Source organism: Denticeps clupeoides, chromosome 3 (assembly GCF_900700375.1).
Source record: "Denticeps clupeoides chromosome 3, fDenClu1.1, whole genome shotgun sequence".
NCBI lineage: Eukaryota > Metazoa > Chordata > Actinopteri > Clupeiformes > Denticipitidae > Denticeps > Denticeps clupeoides.
Genome location: NC_041709.1, coordinates 6111922 through 6127477, shown reverse-complemented (window position 1 = coordinate 6127477; position 15556 = coordinate 6111922). Strand labels below are relative to the sequence as shown.

The window sequence follows — 15556 nt, the reverse complement described above, 5'->3', positions numbered from 1 at the left end:
TAAACCTTGTGCATGTGTGTCCTAGAACTACATTTAGACCTGGCTTGTACAATGGGCCGGTTTTAAACAGCTAGAAGCACCTGCTCTGACCAGTCAGTGAATGGACTCCACAAGACCTCCGAAGGTGTCCTGTGGTATCTGGCACAAAGACGTTAACAGAAGGTCCTTTAGGTTGTTAAGTGCAGCACGGTGTGTCCTGACACCTCTCCACCATGGCCAGCAGCTTGTGTTACAGGAGCTCAAGTGTGAGATCAAACTGGACAGGCTGGTCTTCACTGCCCACATCAATCAGGCAACCCCATCACGCTGGTCATCTTTCCTTGGACCGTTGCATACCAGTGGTCCAAGACCTGCAATAGTAGCGGAGACGCTCTGTCCAAGTTGACTAGTATCACACTTTTGGCCTTGTTTAAACAGTCAGGTACAGGTACCACTGTAACAAGACAGTCCATATAATTCATTCAGCTCTCAGTTGTTTGTGGCCAACTGCTGAAGGACTGAAGACACATACAGTTGTCACTGCATGAAATACATCAGATACTTGAAGGGACCATCTGCTGTGAACACAGGTGCAGATACACGGCTGCAGGCTAGAGACCTAGAAAAAAGTTCTGAATCATCTGGTGCAACCAGACTGAACGCTGAATAATTAACCTTAAAAGAAACCTCACTGTGCTTACGCCCCGTGGGACGCCCAGGCATAAGGTGACCCAAGCAAATGCGATCATCCGGCGGGTGGCGCATACTTATTTAATGAACTTGGGAGTATGTCGGGTAAATATTTAAACAAAACCTAGTCTACCGGATCCCCGAGACCCTTCAGCTGTGCCACGTCAAGTTTTGGACAAATTGTGTGGATATTCAGTCAAGGCTTACAGACCTGCAGATCCTCACCTGAATCCCGATGAATGTTAAAGACACCTCCGAATAAATGACCTCAGCATAGGTATGACAAGAAAGCAAATTGACCTCAGTTACCCCCTTTAACTGAAAGTTCATCCACATCTCAGTCCTGAACAATTGTACTCTCTGAGGCTGTGCGGCGAGATGGTTGACATTAACAGCAATAACGCCACTGCGTAATTCAGTCCTAGACCACCTGACTGAAATGATATTTTCCTGAGAAAATGTCATGTACACTGTTGTGAGCATCCAGGTGCTTTTAGCATTTTAAACTGACTGCAAGTGGCTGGTGAACAATATATACTTATTTGATCAGTTTGCATTAATATAGCTTTATAGATTTAATTAGATAATCTATAATTAAGACCAAACTGTTAAAAAATAAATAAAAAATTTGAAGTTAGAGCCAAAAAAAAAAAATACTATACTAAAATAGTATACTACAATACTAAAATTTACAAGATAAATGAAACAGCAGCAAAATACAAACAAAAAAAATCCAATACTTTATTTGAATGTGAAGATTACAGAAATAGCATGCAAATAAGCGCACAATGACAAAAGAATGTAAATTTTAGAAAAAATGTCAAATATCAAAATTAATACATAGGGACTAAAAAAAAGTCATAAAGGCATACAGTCAAAGTCAGAGGGATTTCCTCGGGAAGGGATGGAAACTTCCCGAGAGGCATACAACACACTCTTTATGGCTGACTGCATGACAGATATGCCTGCCCTGTAGTGTTCAACTGGATCACTTGCAGATTAAGTTCACAGAATAGAGAAGAGTCATAATCAAAAAGTCAGCTGGTTACAGTACTGATGCCCTGGAAGTGTTGACCAGGTCAACTCCAATCTACTGGCCTACATGGTTTGTAATCATATTTGCTGGGAATCATCAGAAGTTTAGATGGCTAATGGGAAAAACTCCTGCCAAGATGTAAAAGGGTCCCACAGCCTGATATACAGTGATATCTGACAGTGACAATAAAATAATTGAAAATAAATTGAAATAAAAGTCTGTTCATTAAGCTTGCGGTGTCAGTTGTAAAGACGACCAGAATAGCATAATTGGGGAGGAGTAATTCTTTTTTTTTTTTTTTTTTTTTTTTAAGAGGATGCCTTATAGCAAGTCAATGTTTTGATTTACATGAGGTCCGAAATGTCAAGCTGACATTTTTTTTCTTAAAACAATCAACTGTGCTGTCCTCAGAAAATATATAAAACTGGTGTTTTAAATGGAGGCTACATTAGAAAAACTGAATTTTACTCTCTTCTTCACGCACTTCATACCACCTACATTCTGTCATATGAAACAATGTGTTCTACTAACTATATCAGACCAAAAACCTGCTATAAAATTGTGTACTTTCTAGAAAGAGTTCTCCTTAAAAGGCTATCTTAAAATAAAAATTAAGATACAGAAAATTAAGGTCACAGCACCTGGAGGAACCAAACATTTCACAAGCTGCCGCTGTCACAGATGTGTCAATTTTTTTGGCTAAAACAATAAAATAAAAAAATAATTTGGTTCACACAAAGCCAAAAATGTGAATTCATAATTCACATAATACAAAAAAAAAAAAAAAAAGTCACATACTTTCCCATTTACAATAAAAAGATATAAAAATAGTTCTGTAGTAGTTGGATTGGCAGCTGGCTGAAACTGGTTATTTGGAGACTGAGGTTGGTGGGACAGGGTGGGTGGCAACATCACATGATGGAACATCCCCTCTTGGCAGCACGTGGATCTCCCTGGTAATAAGCATAATTTTTGTAAAAATCTAGAAAGTCTACAACTGAATGCCTGCCTTCAGTGGGAACTGAGTATTTTGGGCAGACATACCTGCTGATGAAACAGATCTTCCTCAATAACCTCCACACCTTCATCGTCCTCCTCATCCACTCCTTGCTCTTCTCCTGTAGTGGTCTTGAAGACTGTGCTTCTAAAAGCCACTTCCTGTTACAAGTCAAAACACATGATCACACCCTGCCTCCTGCTGGTAAAAAGGAGCACAGCAAACAGTTCACAAGTAGGTTCCAATGAACTGTGCTCATTATGGCAAATACAGAATTTAGACTGTGAACTTGAAAGAAGTTTATAAAGAGAAAGGAGGAGAGAAAAAAAAAAAAAAAACAGCTATGGTGGCATCCCATCTTGCTACAGCATCACAATACAGCTTCATATCTGAGCAATGCAACTCAGGATTGAAAAAAAATAATCTTCATAGCAGAGGAGCAGTCAAATGCAGCTAAAATGTAAATACATTTAGAGAGTAAAATTTGCAAGCAGAGAGAAAGCTTGGATTTTTACCGTGTGTAAAAGGAAACCAAACAAAGAGCGAAATGATTCATACTCAACGACCGATTCAGACCAAATCAAACATACCAAGGTGTGAAAGTGCCCTAAGCCTGCTAAAAGGAACTTTAAGGACTAAGGGCTGAATATGATTCAGAAAACCATAAATCGGCACAGACCGGAAAGAGTTTGGTTTTGTTTACGTACCTCTCCTTGAGGGTCCATCAGCACAACCTTCACATCCTCACCGGTTCCCCATGAACTCTGCCCCTTCCATACAAGGTCAGTTGGGGGACTGGAGCTCACACCAGCATTGGAGGCCCAGATCTGCAGGACAGAAAAGAAGTATAAAAGAGCATGACTGTGGTCTTACATCCTGCCAGCTGTTCAAAGGTCTACACAGGGAGGGGGGGGGCATTATATGACTTACAGTGACTTTCTGTCCAGCCTTCAGAACATATTTAGGAGTAAACTTGTAGGTGGCTGTGGTGTCACCAATGGTCCTGGTCATTTCATAGCCAACCATTGCCTGATCCTGCAAGTAAATAAGAGAAATTATTACAATGATCTGTGTTAAAAATGAACCATTTAGTAGAGTAATTTATATAAATGAATGTAAATAACATGCTAGACCCAGTCTGTCACACACATTTTCTTCTGTGAAACTGATATTTGTATGATGTGAGTGATATGAAATTGAAGACTTTTCTGTATTCAGCTGTAGAGTTTACATTAAAAAGTCAGAAAATATTTAAAGAATACTATGCTCGTTTATATTTTATCATAGTCCCTCCAGCAAAAATCTAATTTCGTGATTTTAAAATCATAATTAATTTTTTAGCACAGGGCACCAAGCAGGCTAGGCATGGACCAGTAAAATACTGACCGATTGAAGGCTTCTTCCCCATTTTATTGCAGTATTTTTTTTTGACATTTAAACTCTAGATTTAAGGATTACTAGTAAATTATATTTAAGGGACTTTTTCAAAGATCCACAGAAACTAATGCCTCATTGTTGCAAGTAGGCGTGTGATGCGACTGTCATTTTCACAAGGAGTGGAGATTTCTGCAGTAGGCCGGTATAATTAAAATCTCTCCCGTTGGCTACATATGTGGCGAGACAAACTGGGCCCGGATGATTCTACCAAGTACCAGTTCCTTCATAATACAATCGTAGGTCAAAAGAGGTCACCCCCCCCCCACCTGATCCGAGGTGTTATGCAGCCGAATGAACTTTCCATCCACATCCAACTCATCAAAGCAGACATTGCCGGTAGCAGAGGCAGAGTGGGCAATGCTGACGCTGCTGCTGGCCTCAGACTCCTCCACATCCACGCGCTTCCTCTTGCCCCGTGCGGTGCGCACGCTGCGGGACGAGGAGGCGCGTGACACGGTCACGCGAGAGGAAGGACTGGGAGACAACTTCAGCCTGGGGGCAGAGGCAGAAAGCAATTACCACCACATACAAATTAAAAGGAAACGAGTCACGTGCATCCTTTGGTCTTAATTTATAACTTTCTACCTGTTTGCACTATACATGTACAGAGAGGAGCTCTGCAGCTCACTTCCTGTCTATCAAGCAAATTTGCGAAAAAATGCTGACAACATTTACATTTACAGCATTTATGAGACGCCCTTATCCAGAACGACTTACAATCAGTAGTTACAGGGACAGTCCCCCCCCTGGAGCAACTTAGGGTTAAGTGTCTTGCTCAGGGACACAATGGTAGTAAGTGGGAATTGAACCTGGGTCTCCTGGTTCATAGGCGAGTGTCTTACCCACTAGGTTACTACCACCCTGACAAGCTGCTTTTATTTGTTCGCTGAGACGGGTCCTCAAAAGGATCCGTCCAACTGATACACAATCCAGTTCTGCTTCAGCAACAAATAAGACTGAGATACTTGTTTTAGAAACATGATAAAAAAAAAAAAAAAAACTGTGACAAAGCGAGAGTCTGTACCTCTCCTCCTCTCCCTCCAGGAGTTTGCGGTAGGCGTTGATCTCCATGTCTAGGGCAAGCTTGACATCGAGCAGTTGCTCATACTCATCCAGCTGCTGCTGCATCTTTGCTCTGATCTCAGTAATCTCCCGATCTTTCTCTCCCAGCAGCCGGCGGCTGGTGTCCCTCTCGTGAGCGAGCGCAGCTTCCAGCTCGTTGATGCGATCCTGCCAGCCACGCGTCTGCAACACACACACACACAAACAGAGGCTTACCACTCATCAATATCTGCTTATGACTGATTTCATAATAATAATAATAATAATCAGAGCTAAGATGCAACGGAGTGGTTTCAGCACACTGCCAGGATGTTGCTGTACTCAACTGTCTCAAAAGACTAACATTGACAGGTCCACACTTGACATGGTATTTACACACACACAGATTTACAGCGGAACTGCATGACAACACACCAGATACTAAGGAGTCATTGAAGAGTGCAGATTAAGAGACTACTTCACAAAGACACAACCAAAGCATTCTGATCCTTAGACTCCTGTTTCTTAACAGCTCAGTATGGCTCCCTCTGTGATTGAGGAAATGAAGACATCACTGGTACATGTTTTTCACTTATTAGGTTTTACAATTATCTAGAAGAAAGTTCATGTCTGTAAAAATAAATAGATCAATGAATGAAGATTTAAAAACCATGTCCATAAGAGGAGGAGCACCCCCGCTGAAGTTTGTTCACTCAATACCTCCTTCTGCAGACTGGCCAGCTGGGCAGCCAGGCTCTCCATACGAAGGGACGACTCTCTGAGCTCCTCCCGGGCCATGCTGGCTGAAGAGCTGTTCATCTCTGACGCCAGGCGCACGTTCTCCAGCTGCAACATCATAATCAGAGAGAAAACTTTCAGAGAACAAAAGCAGACAGAAAAAAGAAAACTGCTTTAGCTTTAATTGCAACAAGCCTCGTAAAGAGGAACTGGTGCCCGGAGAAGCAGGAAGTGTAAAACTTGTGAAATGTGTGCAAGCAACCATAAACATGTGAATATTGAAGACAATCAGATTCTGTCTAACAATTCGAGAGCATGTTTTATTTTTTTTATGGCTTATTTCTTTTGCCAGGCAGCTTGGTCAAGATATCGCAACATATGGGAAGAGCACAACCTCTGAATGCTTCATCTTATTCCCATTTGTTTCATTATTCGTTTCTGTACCAAAGAAACAATGAAATCTAAAAAGACAAGAGAATTCCTCTCTCCAATAAAAGCACTGCATTGATGCAGAATCGTCCATGTCTGCATCGCGATGCATTGATTATGAGATTAAATTTCAACACCCCTAGTGTCCACCACTGAAGAAGATAATCTTTAGTTCCACCGCAATGGAAAAACTTCTGACCTTGGCCACATAAGTCTGCTCCATCTCATCCTTGTAGAGTTTGACCTGCTCGTCGTGCTGCTGCCTCATATCGACCAGGGCCTGCTGCAGTTTGAACTCGTACTCGATCGCCCGGCCGGAGTCCACCTCCACCAGACGAGTCTCGTGTCTGCGCCGCGTCTCCTTAATCTCCTGCAAGACACAGCCAGAGGCCGGGAGAAAGGGAAATTCATGAGGCCAAGTGGGAGAGTAGAGATAAAAGCCAGCAAATACTTAAAAACTAAACTTTATTTTTTATTTTAGTTTGGGCAAAAACAACAAAAAAAGAACTGCAGCTCATTGACTAACTGACTGTTGTCCTTGTTGACCTACTAGTCAGTCAATGAGCCGTAATCTGATCAGGAAAAAGAACAGACAGGGAGCCATTTGAATCCAGTGATTGAGTATTTCATTGACCTAATCATCCAACCATAATGGGATTCTCAATACCGCCATCTGAATGAGGACAGGGGAAAGCGTTACATAGATCTGACTTGTCATCCCAGATTATGAAAAAAGGAGATTTTTTTTCCACTGGGGAGGGGAGGAGAAAGTGAGACAGATTACAGTATAACAGTAAAAAAAATAAAAGTTTGATTACTGAATTCAGATGCAAGCACAACTACTTGAAACACACCTGGAACAGATTGGGCCTCCACCGGAGTAAAAACTCAAACTGATACAGAAAATATGAAATCATTTGAAAGATTTAGCAAATAATATAAACATTTCTATATGCAATTTAATCTCTGGAGTTTTAGAACAAAAGGTATGCTTGGAAAATGTGGCATCTCTAATCAGATGAATATTCATTGTGTAAAATGAGATGCATGGGTAGATTTAGAATCTCCAGTGAAGAACTTCTGATATACTGAAGACTGGAAGACCATACAAGTGAAACAAAGTGCCTTATTTAGATTTACAGCATTTACCAGATGCCCTTATCCAGAGCAAATTACAACAAGTAGTCACTTTTGGAGGATCTGTGGGCTATGATTGAGAAGATCATGTCTAATCTGGAGCCAATATTTTTTTTTACTTTGGTTGTACCCAGACCATTAATAGAGTTAATTAAAAATATTGATTTGCCTGAAGAGGTCTAGGATATGTGAGTGTATGAAAAACTGCATTTGGGTAGGGAAAGGATTGTTTGTTTTATTCATGTAATCAGGTTTGTAGGCCGTTTTGCTCTCATATGTCTTTTCAGCTCTGACCAAATTGTCTACGGGATTGAGATCAGGACTTTGTGATGGCCACTCCAAAACACTGACTGTTGTCCTTAAGCCACTTTGTAACCAATTTTGCAGTATGCTTAGGGTCACTGTCCCTTTGGAAGACCCAAGCTTTAACTTCCTGGCTGAGTATCTTGAGATATTTCAACATACTGTTCTTTCTTTTTTTTTTGTGAAGTGCACCAGTCCCTCCTGCGGCAAAAAAAAAGTGAAGTGACTGTCACATGTGATACACAGCAGCACAGCACACGGTGCACACAGTGAAATTTGTCCTCTGCATTTAACCCATCACCCTGAGTGAGCAGTGGGCAGCCATGACAGGCGCCCGGGGAGCAGTGTGTGGGGACGATGCTTTGCTCAGTGGCACCTCAGTGGCACCTTGGCGGATCGGGATTCGAACCGGCAACCTTCTGATTACGGGGCCGATTCCTTAACCGCTAGGCCACCACTGCCCCACAACAAAACACCCCACAACATGATGCTGCCACCTCCATACTTCACAGTTGGGATGGCGTTCTCTGGCTTGAAGGCTTCCCCCTTTTCCCTCCAAATATGACCATGGTCATTATGGCCAAACAGTTAATTTATGTTTCGTTAGACCACAGGACATGTCTCCAGAAATATGGGTCTTTGTCCATGTGTGTATTTGCAAAGTGTAATCTGGCTTTGTTATGTCGCTTTTGGAGTAATGGCTTTTTCCTCACCGAGTAGCCTGTCGTATGTCGGTACAGGACTCGTTTCACTGTGGATACACTCTCACCAGCTTCAGCCAGCATCTTCACAAGATCTTTTGCTTTTGTTCTGGGATTGACACGCACATTCTGTACCAGAACACGTTCATCTCTTGGACTCAGGAGCAGTCTCCTTCCTCAGCTGTATGATGGCTTGACATTCCCATGTTGTTCATACTTGCGTATAATTGTTTGAACTGATGAATGTGGCACCTTCAGGCATCTAGAAATTACTCCCAAGGATGAACCAGTCTTGTGGAGGTCCACAATTCTCCTCCTGATGTCTTGGCATGTCTTTAGACTTCCCATGGTGTCACAAAAGGAAGCAGTGTGTTGAGATGTGCCTTTAAATACATCCCCAGGTGTGCCTCCAATCAAGTGATGTCAGTTAACCTATCAGACGCTTGCAAAGCCATGACAATCTGGGCTTTCCCCAAATAGTTTAAAGGCATAGCAACCTTAGTGTATGTAAACTTTTGACTTTGAAGAGAGAAAGAAAGGAAAAAAAAAAAAAAAAAAAACACACTCAAAATTCTCTCATATTATTTTGACATTTAGCAAATAAAATTTTTTGGGCCTAAAATTGAAAGGGTTTTGAATGATTTAATATCAGGCAGTAAGAAACAGTTTACAGTGTATGTAAGCTTTAGTTTTATATATTTAAAAATAATGAAATATTTAGCATGGGGCAGCTCTTAGTTTCTATGAGCCCAGTGGATTCAACTCACTGTCACATTGCTGACAGAGCCTCACCTCTTCAAACATGTTTTTGCGGAACTCCAGCTCCTCCACGAGACTCTGGCAGCGGTTCTCCAGGTCCACGCGCAGCAGAGTCTCATCGCCCAGCTGCTTCTTGGCAGAGGCCAGGCCAGCATCCAGCTGTGAGAAGCAGGAGGGAGAATCACATCATGTTTTATTTAAAATTCTGGATCAATTTTAGATATAAAAAAAAGCAGTTTAGAAGACTAAGTGTGTGTGTATTTTATCTTTAGCAGCATATCTAATAGTTGCATGATGCCCCCTAGTGGCATGAGGACTGCTATTTCACAGGGGTCCTGTGAAAGAGGTGGCGTTCAGTGTGGAGTCAATGTTACAGTCTCGTCACAGAAGTCAAAGAATCCTAGGCTTAATGATAATTTCTCAGAGCTAAACCCTACAAGGGTTAAAAGTCTTCAGACATAAATGTGATGCATTACGCATTTCTAAAACGGTACCTCTTGGATCTGGCTCTGAAGGTCAATTAGAGTGGCCTCCAAGTTCTTCTTCTCAGACACTGCAGTGGCCAGAGATGCCTCCTTAGTGTTCAACAGAGCTTCTACATCCTTCAGACGGGCCTGCGTTCCCAACAGGTCAGCATCCTTCTTTACACAGCTGCAGACACAGTCGCACAATTACAGTCGTGTACCTCTGTTGTTGCTGAACAGAAATAAATGCACCCAAATGTGTGAAAAGCAACATTCAAAAGAAACAGAGGTCACATCAATTTTAAGGTGAGATGGCAAAGGTGTGACAAGGCAACCTCACTGATGCTATCAGAACTGTTAAGCTGGTTTTGAAGTAGAATTTAGGAAATGGGAAAATAACACAAAAAAAACCCGCAAGGGCCACAGCAGTATCACCTGAGTAATGTGTTACGCTGGATCGTAAAAAAAAAAAAAAAAAAAAAAAAAAAAGTATGGTCGGACAAATAAATGGAAGCAGAGAAAGGAGGTGGGAAAATCATAAGGATGTGTGCATTTAACAAGCTGCTGAGAAGAAAGCCTCAGCCAGACACAGTCACCCCAGTGGGCACTGGGAAGTACTTCCTGCTGATACATAATGACTAGGTTGGATCACGGAAAGACCCTGTGGTATGTTATAGGAGGCCTCTTCAAAGACTACACTGGGCCTTTTTGGCACGTGATGGCCCACAATGCTCCAGTGTTCTCTGGTGAAGATATGCTTCTGATGTCCTACTTGCAAGTAAATCAGTACTAAAACAACTAGCAAAGATGGCAAGAAAGGGAGAGAGAATTTTATTATACTGTAAGAGTCACATTCTAGAGCACTTGATCATGGTCTTGTTACAAACCCTCACAGGCGCCATTTAACCTGATATCACATAGGAAAATAAATAAATAAATCCCTTTCCGGTTGAGGCGGGACTTTCGCACACCAAGGCAACGTAAACGGCAGGTCAGCGATAGGAAAGTGTCAGTGTTGAATCCGGACCACTTGCCAGATCGGTTCAGTACGCGACGTTCACGCTTGGCTCGCTGCAGCACCGATGTACTCAGAAAATTCGACTCTTAGTGTTAAGTTTAGCGCTGAACAATACCAAACAATTTATGTATTGGAAGAACCACTTTTGTAAGAACATTTGTGATGACCACTTACAGTCAATAACTCGTATCAGGAACAGAGAAAAGAAGCAAACTAGCGAGAGACACTCACGCCAGCAAACTCTTGGTCATGCCAACAAATCAGCTGATTCAAAACATGATTTTATCATCATGGTTCCAGTTCATTATGCAAGTGAAGCGATTGTCATTGTGAAACACTGCAGCACAGCACAACGTTGACACAACGAAATGTGTCCTCTGCTTTTAACCATCAGTGGGCAGCAATGACAGGTGCCCAGGGAGCAGTGTGTGGCAACGGTGCTTTGCTCAGCGGCACCTTGGCATTCGAACAGACAACCTTCTGAACAGCACTTTATTGAACTGTGATTAAATGTGACATCCTCTGTTTCTCTGCACCCTCTCTCTGCATAATCAATCAGTTTTTAGGAAAAAAAACGGAATTTAGGTAAAAAATAAAATGGATTTCATAGGGACCTATATGTGCAGTGGGAATTTAAGTATTTAAACAATGTACAGAATTTGACTGGGGAGTCAACCTCTTACATAACAGACCTTTGACCTTCCCACCATACCACAGAAAAATTTCACAAACCTTAATTTAAAAATGAATTCAATTTAAACGAAACTGCGAGGCAGTCATTGCATGACTCTGTGGGATTAACTGTTGGACAGTCATGTGACTACAGACCACATGAGACAAGCGGGCGCCTTTTTTTTGTAGTTTTGAATGGTCTGGGGTGGGTGAAATGTCCAGAGCCTTTGCTGGAGGGCAGAAGGCATGGGAGGGGCCCGGTGCCTAAGAAGAATGTGTCTGGAATGTCTGGCATTTCACGTGCAGGTGTGTGGAAAAACTAAGTGGCATGAGAGACAGGGAAAAACATCATGTTTTCAGCAGGTGAAACACGAAAATCCAGACATGAGACGAGTGATGGATGTGGACTTCTCATGAATTGGACTACATTCTCGGGTACTTATTTACACATGCATTATGAAAGCAAGCAATGATACAGGATGGAAACCTATACTAGGAATAGGTTTTACCAGGAGGCAGAGAAGTAAAAATGCTCCTCACACAGACAAAGGGGGGCTTTTAGTCAGAAAACAGCTGGTCAAAAAAAGGAGCCACTGCCCAACATCAACGTCAGCCAGCTGTCCTGTCAGTCAGGGTGACTCAAAGGCCATTTCCTGATCTTGGTGGTACACGCACACCACTAGGGCCAATAGGCCCGCCCACCCAAACAATCGAAGGCCACTAAAACGCATCCATGGGTCACGGGAGAACATTTCTACAGACTTGCCCAGCCAGCAGCGAGCGAATGGCTCACTTTTCACTGGTGTGCATAAACACATTTCTGTTCAAACTCAAACAAAGGCTGACAAGCTGAGACATGGCGACTGTTCTTCCGGATTTCATTTATGCAAAACCCCAATATATCACAGTACCGTCACAACTTGATTCCTAACTTGAGAGAGTCTCTTAAATAGTGAAAAAGAAGAATTTGCTCGTTCTATACCAAGAATACAAGAAACTAAATCATAGACTAACATTACTGGTCTCAAATAAATTGCCTACAGTTCCTCTTGCTCTTTTTCTGCTACAGAACGTTTAGTGCACAGGTTTAAGTACTCGACTTTAATGAGCAGGATGTACAGTATGAAATGAAACAAGTCTCCACGCTTGTATAAATCACCCTGCAGTAGAGGAAAGACAACTGAAGGGAAAGCTCCAGAGGGCCTTCACACTGCAGCCAGTCATTACACAGAGACCCGTCTGTCCTCAGCACGCTCAGTAACAGGTGGAAGGCCCACGCGTGCTGCATTAGTCAAATCAAACGGATCGCCACGTGTGCCACCCGATTCAAACAGACGCTGAAAGACGGCAGGAAGTTTCGATGCGAGCAGATGGCTGAATATAATGCCTAAAGGTAATACTGTCCAATGCTCGAGCCAAGAGCCTCATCTGTAAGTGATCAAAGCAGTTTCCATAACTTGAGGAGAGGGAATAGACAGAAGGCAGGAAAGACAGCACGTTAACTTCAGACCTCCAATATACAGAACTACAAAACAGGATTACACCCAATAATCTGAACGCTGACATGCATCACAAAGAACCTGCCTGTAAACAGTAGGATGGACTACAGCCGACTTCACCACCTTTCAATTAGCGGTCATGAGATTCCAAACAAACAGAAGCTAGAAAAGCCGCAATATCGCAGCCTTAAAAAATTTATGAAGGTCTGTGTGAATCCAAACAAACCTATTAAATGGTATTTAACTATTAATGGTATTTAAACAGAATGGATTTGAGCCTTCAGGGAATAAAATAAAACTTCTAGGGGAAAAAAAAAAAAAATGACCGCAGCTGGTAGTTTGTAGGCATGTATGCAGAGTAAAAATGTATTTGTACCTTTTTGTTAACTACTTTAAAATCTGTAATATTGAATCAGTTATTGTGGAGAACGGAAAATAAAAATCACTTTTCACGAGTAAAATCTTTTTTTCCGCAAGACCACTTGTGGCACGGGGAACCGCAAAGATTGAAATCAGATAAGGGAAATTCTCCACAGGCCGGTCACATGCACGGCTCCACTTCGGTCTGTCACCTTACTCTTAGGAGAAAGAACTCAAACTCTCCGGCATGCGGAGCCAATTAGTAGCGAGACATAGCTGACGTTCCAGGGATTCCCATACTTTCAGAAAAGCAAGGGGAAGTGATCAGAGAACTTATAACTCCTACTATAGGTGTGTTAAACGCGCCCACACTCGTTTACTACGGTCTCCGTGGTTACAACTAAATATTTATTCTTCATCAATGAACAACATTTGCGAAGCTATAAAGCTGATTCTATACAGGGGAAAGGCGACGTCGCAGACAAAAGAAATAGAAACACCTACGTAGCCACGTTACCAAAAAAAAAAAAGAAGACTTAGACTAAGCTAATTTTTTTTTTTTATGAATTGAGGAGCGTGTTCGAGGCTCTTACGCGACGTCGGTTACGCACCAATTCAAATATGCAGCAGCGAGAAAAACGCGCCCCTCCCCCATATTATCAAAAGGTGTGGCTCATAGTACAAAAAAAAAAAAAAAAGTCAGAATTACAAAAAACCCGTATAATGAGTTGAGGTTTTTTCCCCCCTTATATTACACACTAAGTTTTTTTTTTTTTTTTTTACGATATTAAGATTGTTAAGTCACGAAAGCGGCGAAACTTCCCTCCTTCCAATCCCGTTTTAATCAAAGCCACTCTGGCGCGGGAGTGCGAAGCGGTCGCTGTCGGCTCGTTACTACTGCTGGACCCGACCTGGAATGGGGGCGTCGGGCGGCACGGACCCCCTCCACATGGCGTGGCCGGGACCACACACTCACTTGTGCAGCAGCTGGTCGTGGTCCGACCTGGTCTTGCCCAGCTCGATCTGCAGCCGGGCGCGCTCCTTGGCCGTGTCGTCCAGCGACCTCCTCGCGTCGGCGAGCTCCGTCTCGTACAGGGACTTGAGGCCGGTCAGCTCCCGGCTCCTCACCTCCTCCTTCTCGGAGATCTGCAGGTGGAGCACGCTGTTCTCCGACTCGAGGCTGCGGACCTTGTCGATGTAGACGGCCAGGCGGTCGTTCAGGTTCTTCAGCTCTTCCTTCTCCTGCAGCCGGGATATCCGCGTGGGGCTCAGCGGCGTGCTGCCGGTGCGGGTGCTTATTCTCTGCCCGGCCGGGGTCGAAGTTGCCGTCGCCATTGTAAAATTAAAAAAAAAAAAATCTATACGTATGTATAAATAAGTGTCGAGTTAAAACGAGACGCCTCGCGAACTGCAACTTTCAGCGAAGTCCGCGCACTCCGGGAGAAAAAAAAAACCGTGTTTGGTTAAAATTGTTAAATATAGCAAACAAGCTGTGGCCTATTACGGCGAGCGATTTTTTTTTTTTTTTTTTTTTTACCTCGGAATCGGGACCGAGCCTACGAACAAAAAGCGGCGGAGGCGGCTGCGCGAGCGTTCGCGTCCTCAACGGCACAGAACTGGAGAGAATCCCGGGGAGAGAAAAAAGAATCCCTACAAGCCCATGAGCGCGTTTTACTTTTGTCTCCCGGCCGAATGAAAGAACGGGCTTGACCAATATGGCCGCCGGTGAGCGTGCGGCGCCCACGTGACCGCGCCCGGCCAATGGCGAGCCGCGACGCAGCCGCTCGTTCCGAATCCGGCGTCCGAGACTAAATTCAAAATAGGAAGAATGCGCGTCGCCTCGTCGCCAAAATAGCGACACGTGCTTTCTGGATACATGTCTTTTTTTTTTTTTTCGCCAACAAGCATAAATGTTTCCACGGTTGAAGCAAGCACCGTTCAATATAGCGCGCTTTTAAGTCGTCCAAATTGTACTAATTTGGTGCAAAAAATAAAAATCGGTGACTGCATTAAACGCGCCAGTCCTAAATTAAACTAAAACCTGCAGGAAATCGGTAGGTGTGAGGTCGTAGGGGTGCAGTGACAGATGGTCAGCCTTCTCAGGGCTTAACCGGGACATGTACATTTTGTATAAGAAGATTTAGCATGCCGGACAACAGTCGATTCATTTTGCCGGGTTTACAGCGTTCATTTTGACTGCTGGATTAGACCAAAACATCTACAATTGCACTTACACCATTTATCATATGACCTTAACCAGAGTGTCTAACAAGCACATAAAAGCAGTGGTTACAGG

The 15556-nt window shown here is 43.0% G+C and overlaps 1 protein-coding gene across 1 annotated transcript; it reads right to left on the bottom strand.

The window, feature by feature from the left end:
* Window positions 1–1386: 1386 nt before the first annotated feature.
* lmnb1 (lamin B1) lies at window positions 1387–15007 on the bottom strand. The gene is made up of 11 exons (XM_028974055.1): window positions 14237–15007; window positions 9742–9898; window positions 9281–9406; window positions 6547–6717; window positions 5901–6026; window positions 5164–5384; window positions 4406–4631; window positions 3633–3737; window positions 3410–3529; window positions 2750–2863; window positions 1387–2658 (listed from the first exon to the last, which is right to left on the bottom strand). Exons 1-11 carry the CDS (start codon window positions 14593–14595, stop codon window positions 2617–2619), a joined length of 1767 nt encoding a protein of 588 aa, XP_028829888.1. The 5' UTR covers window positions 14596–15007; the 3' UTR covers window positions 1387–2616.
* Window positions 15008–15556: the final 549 nt, after the last annotated feature.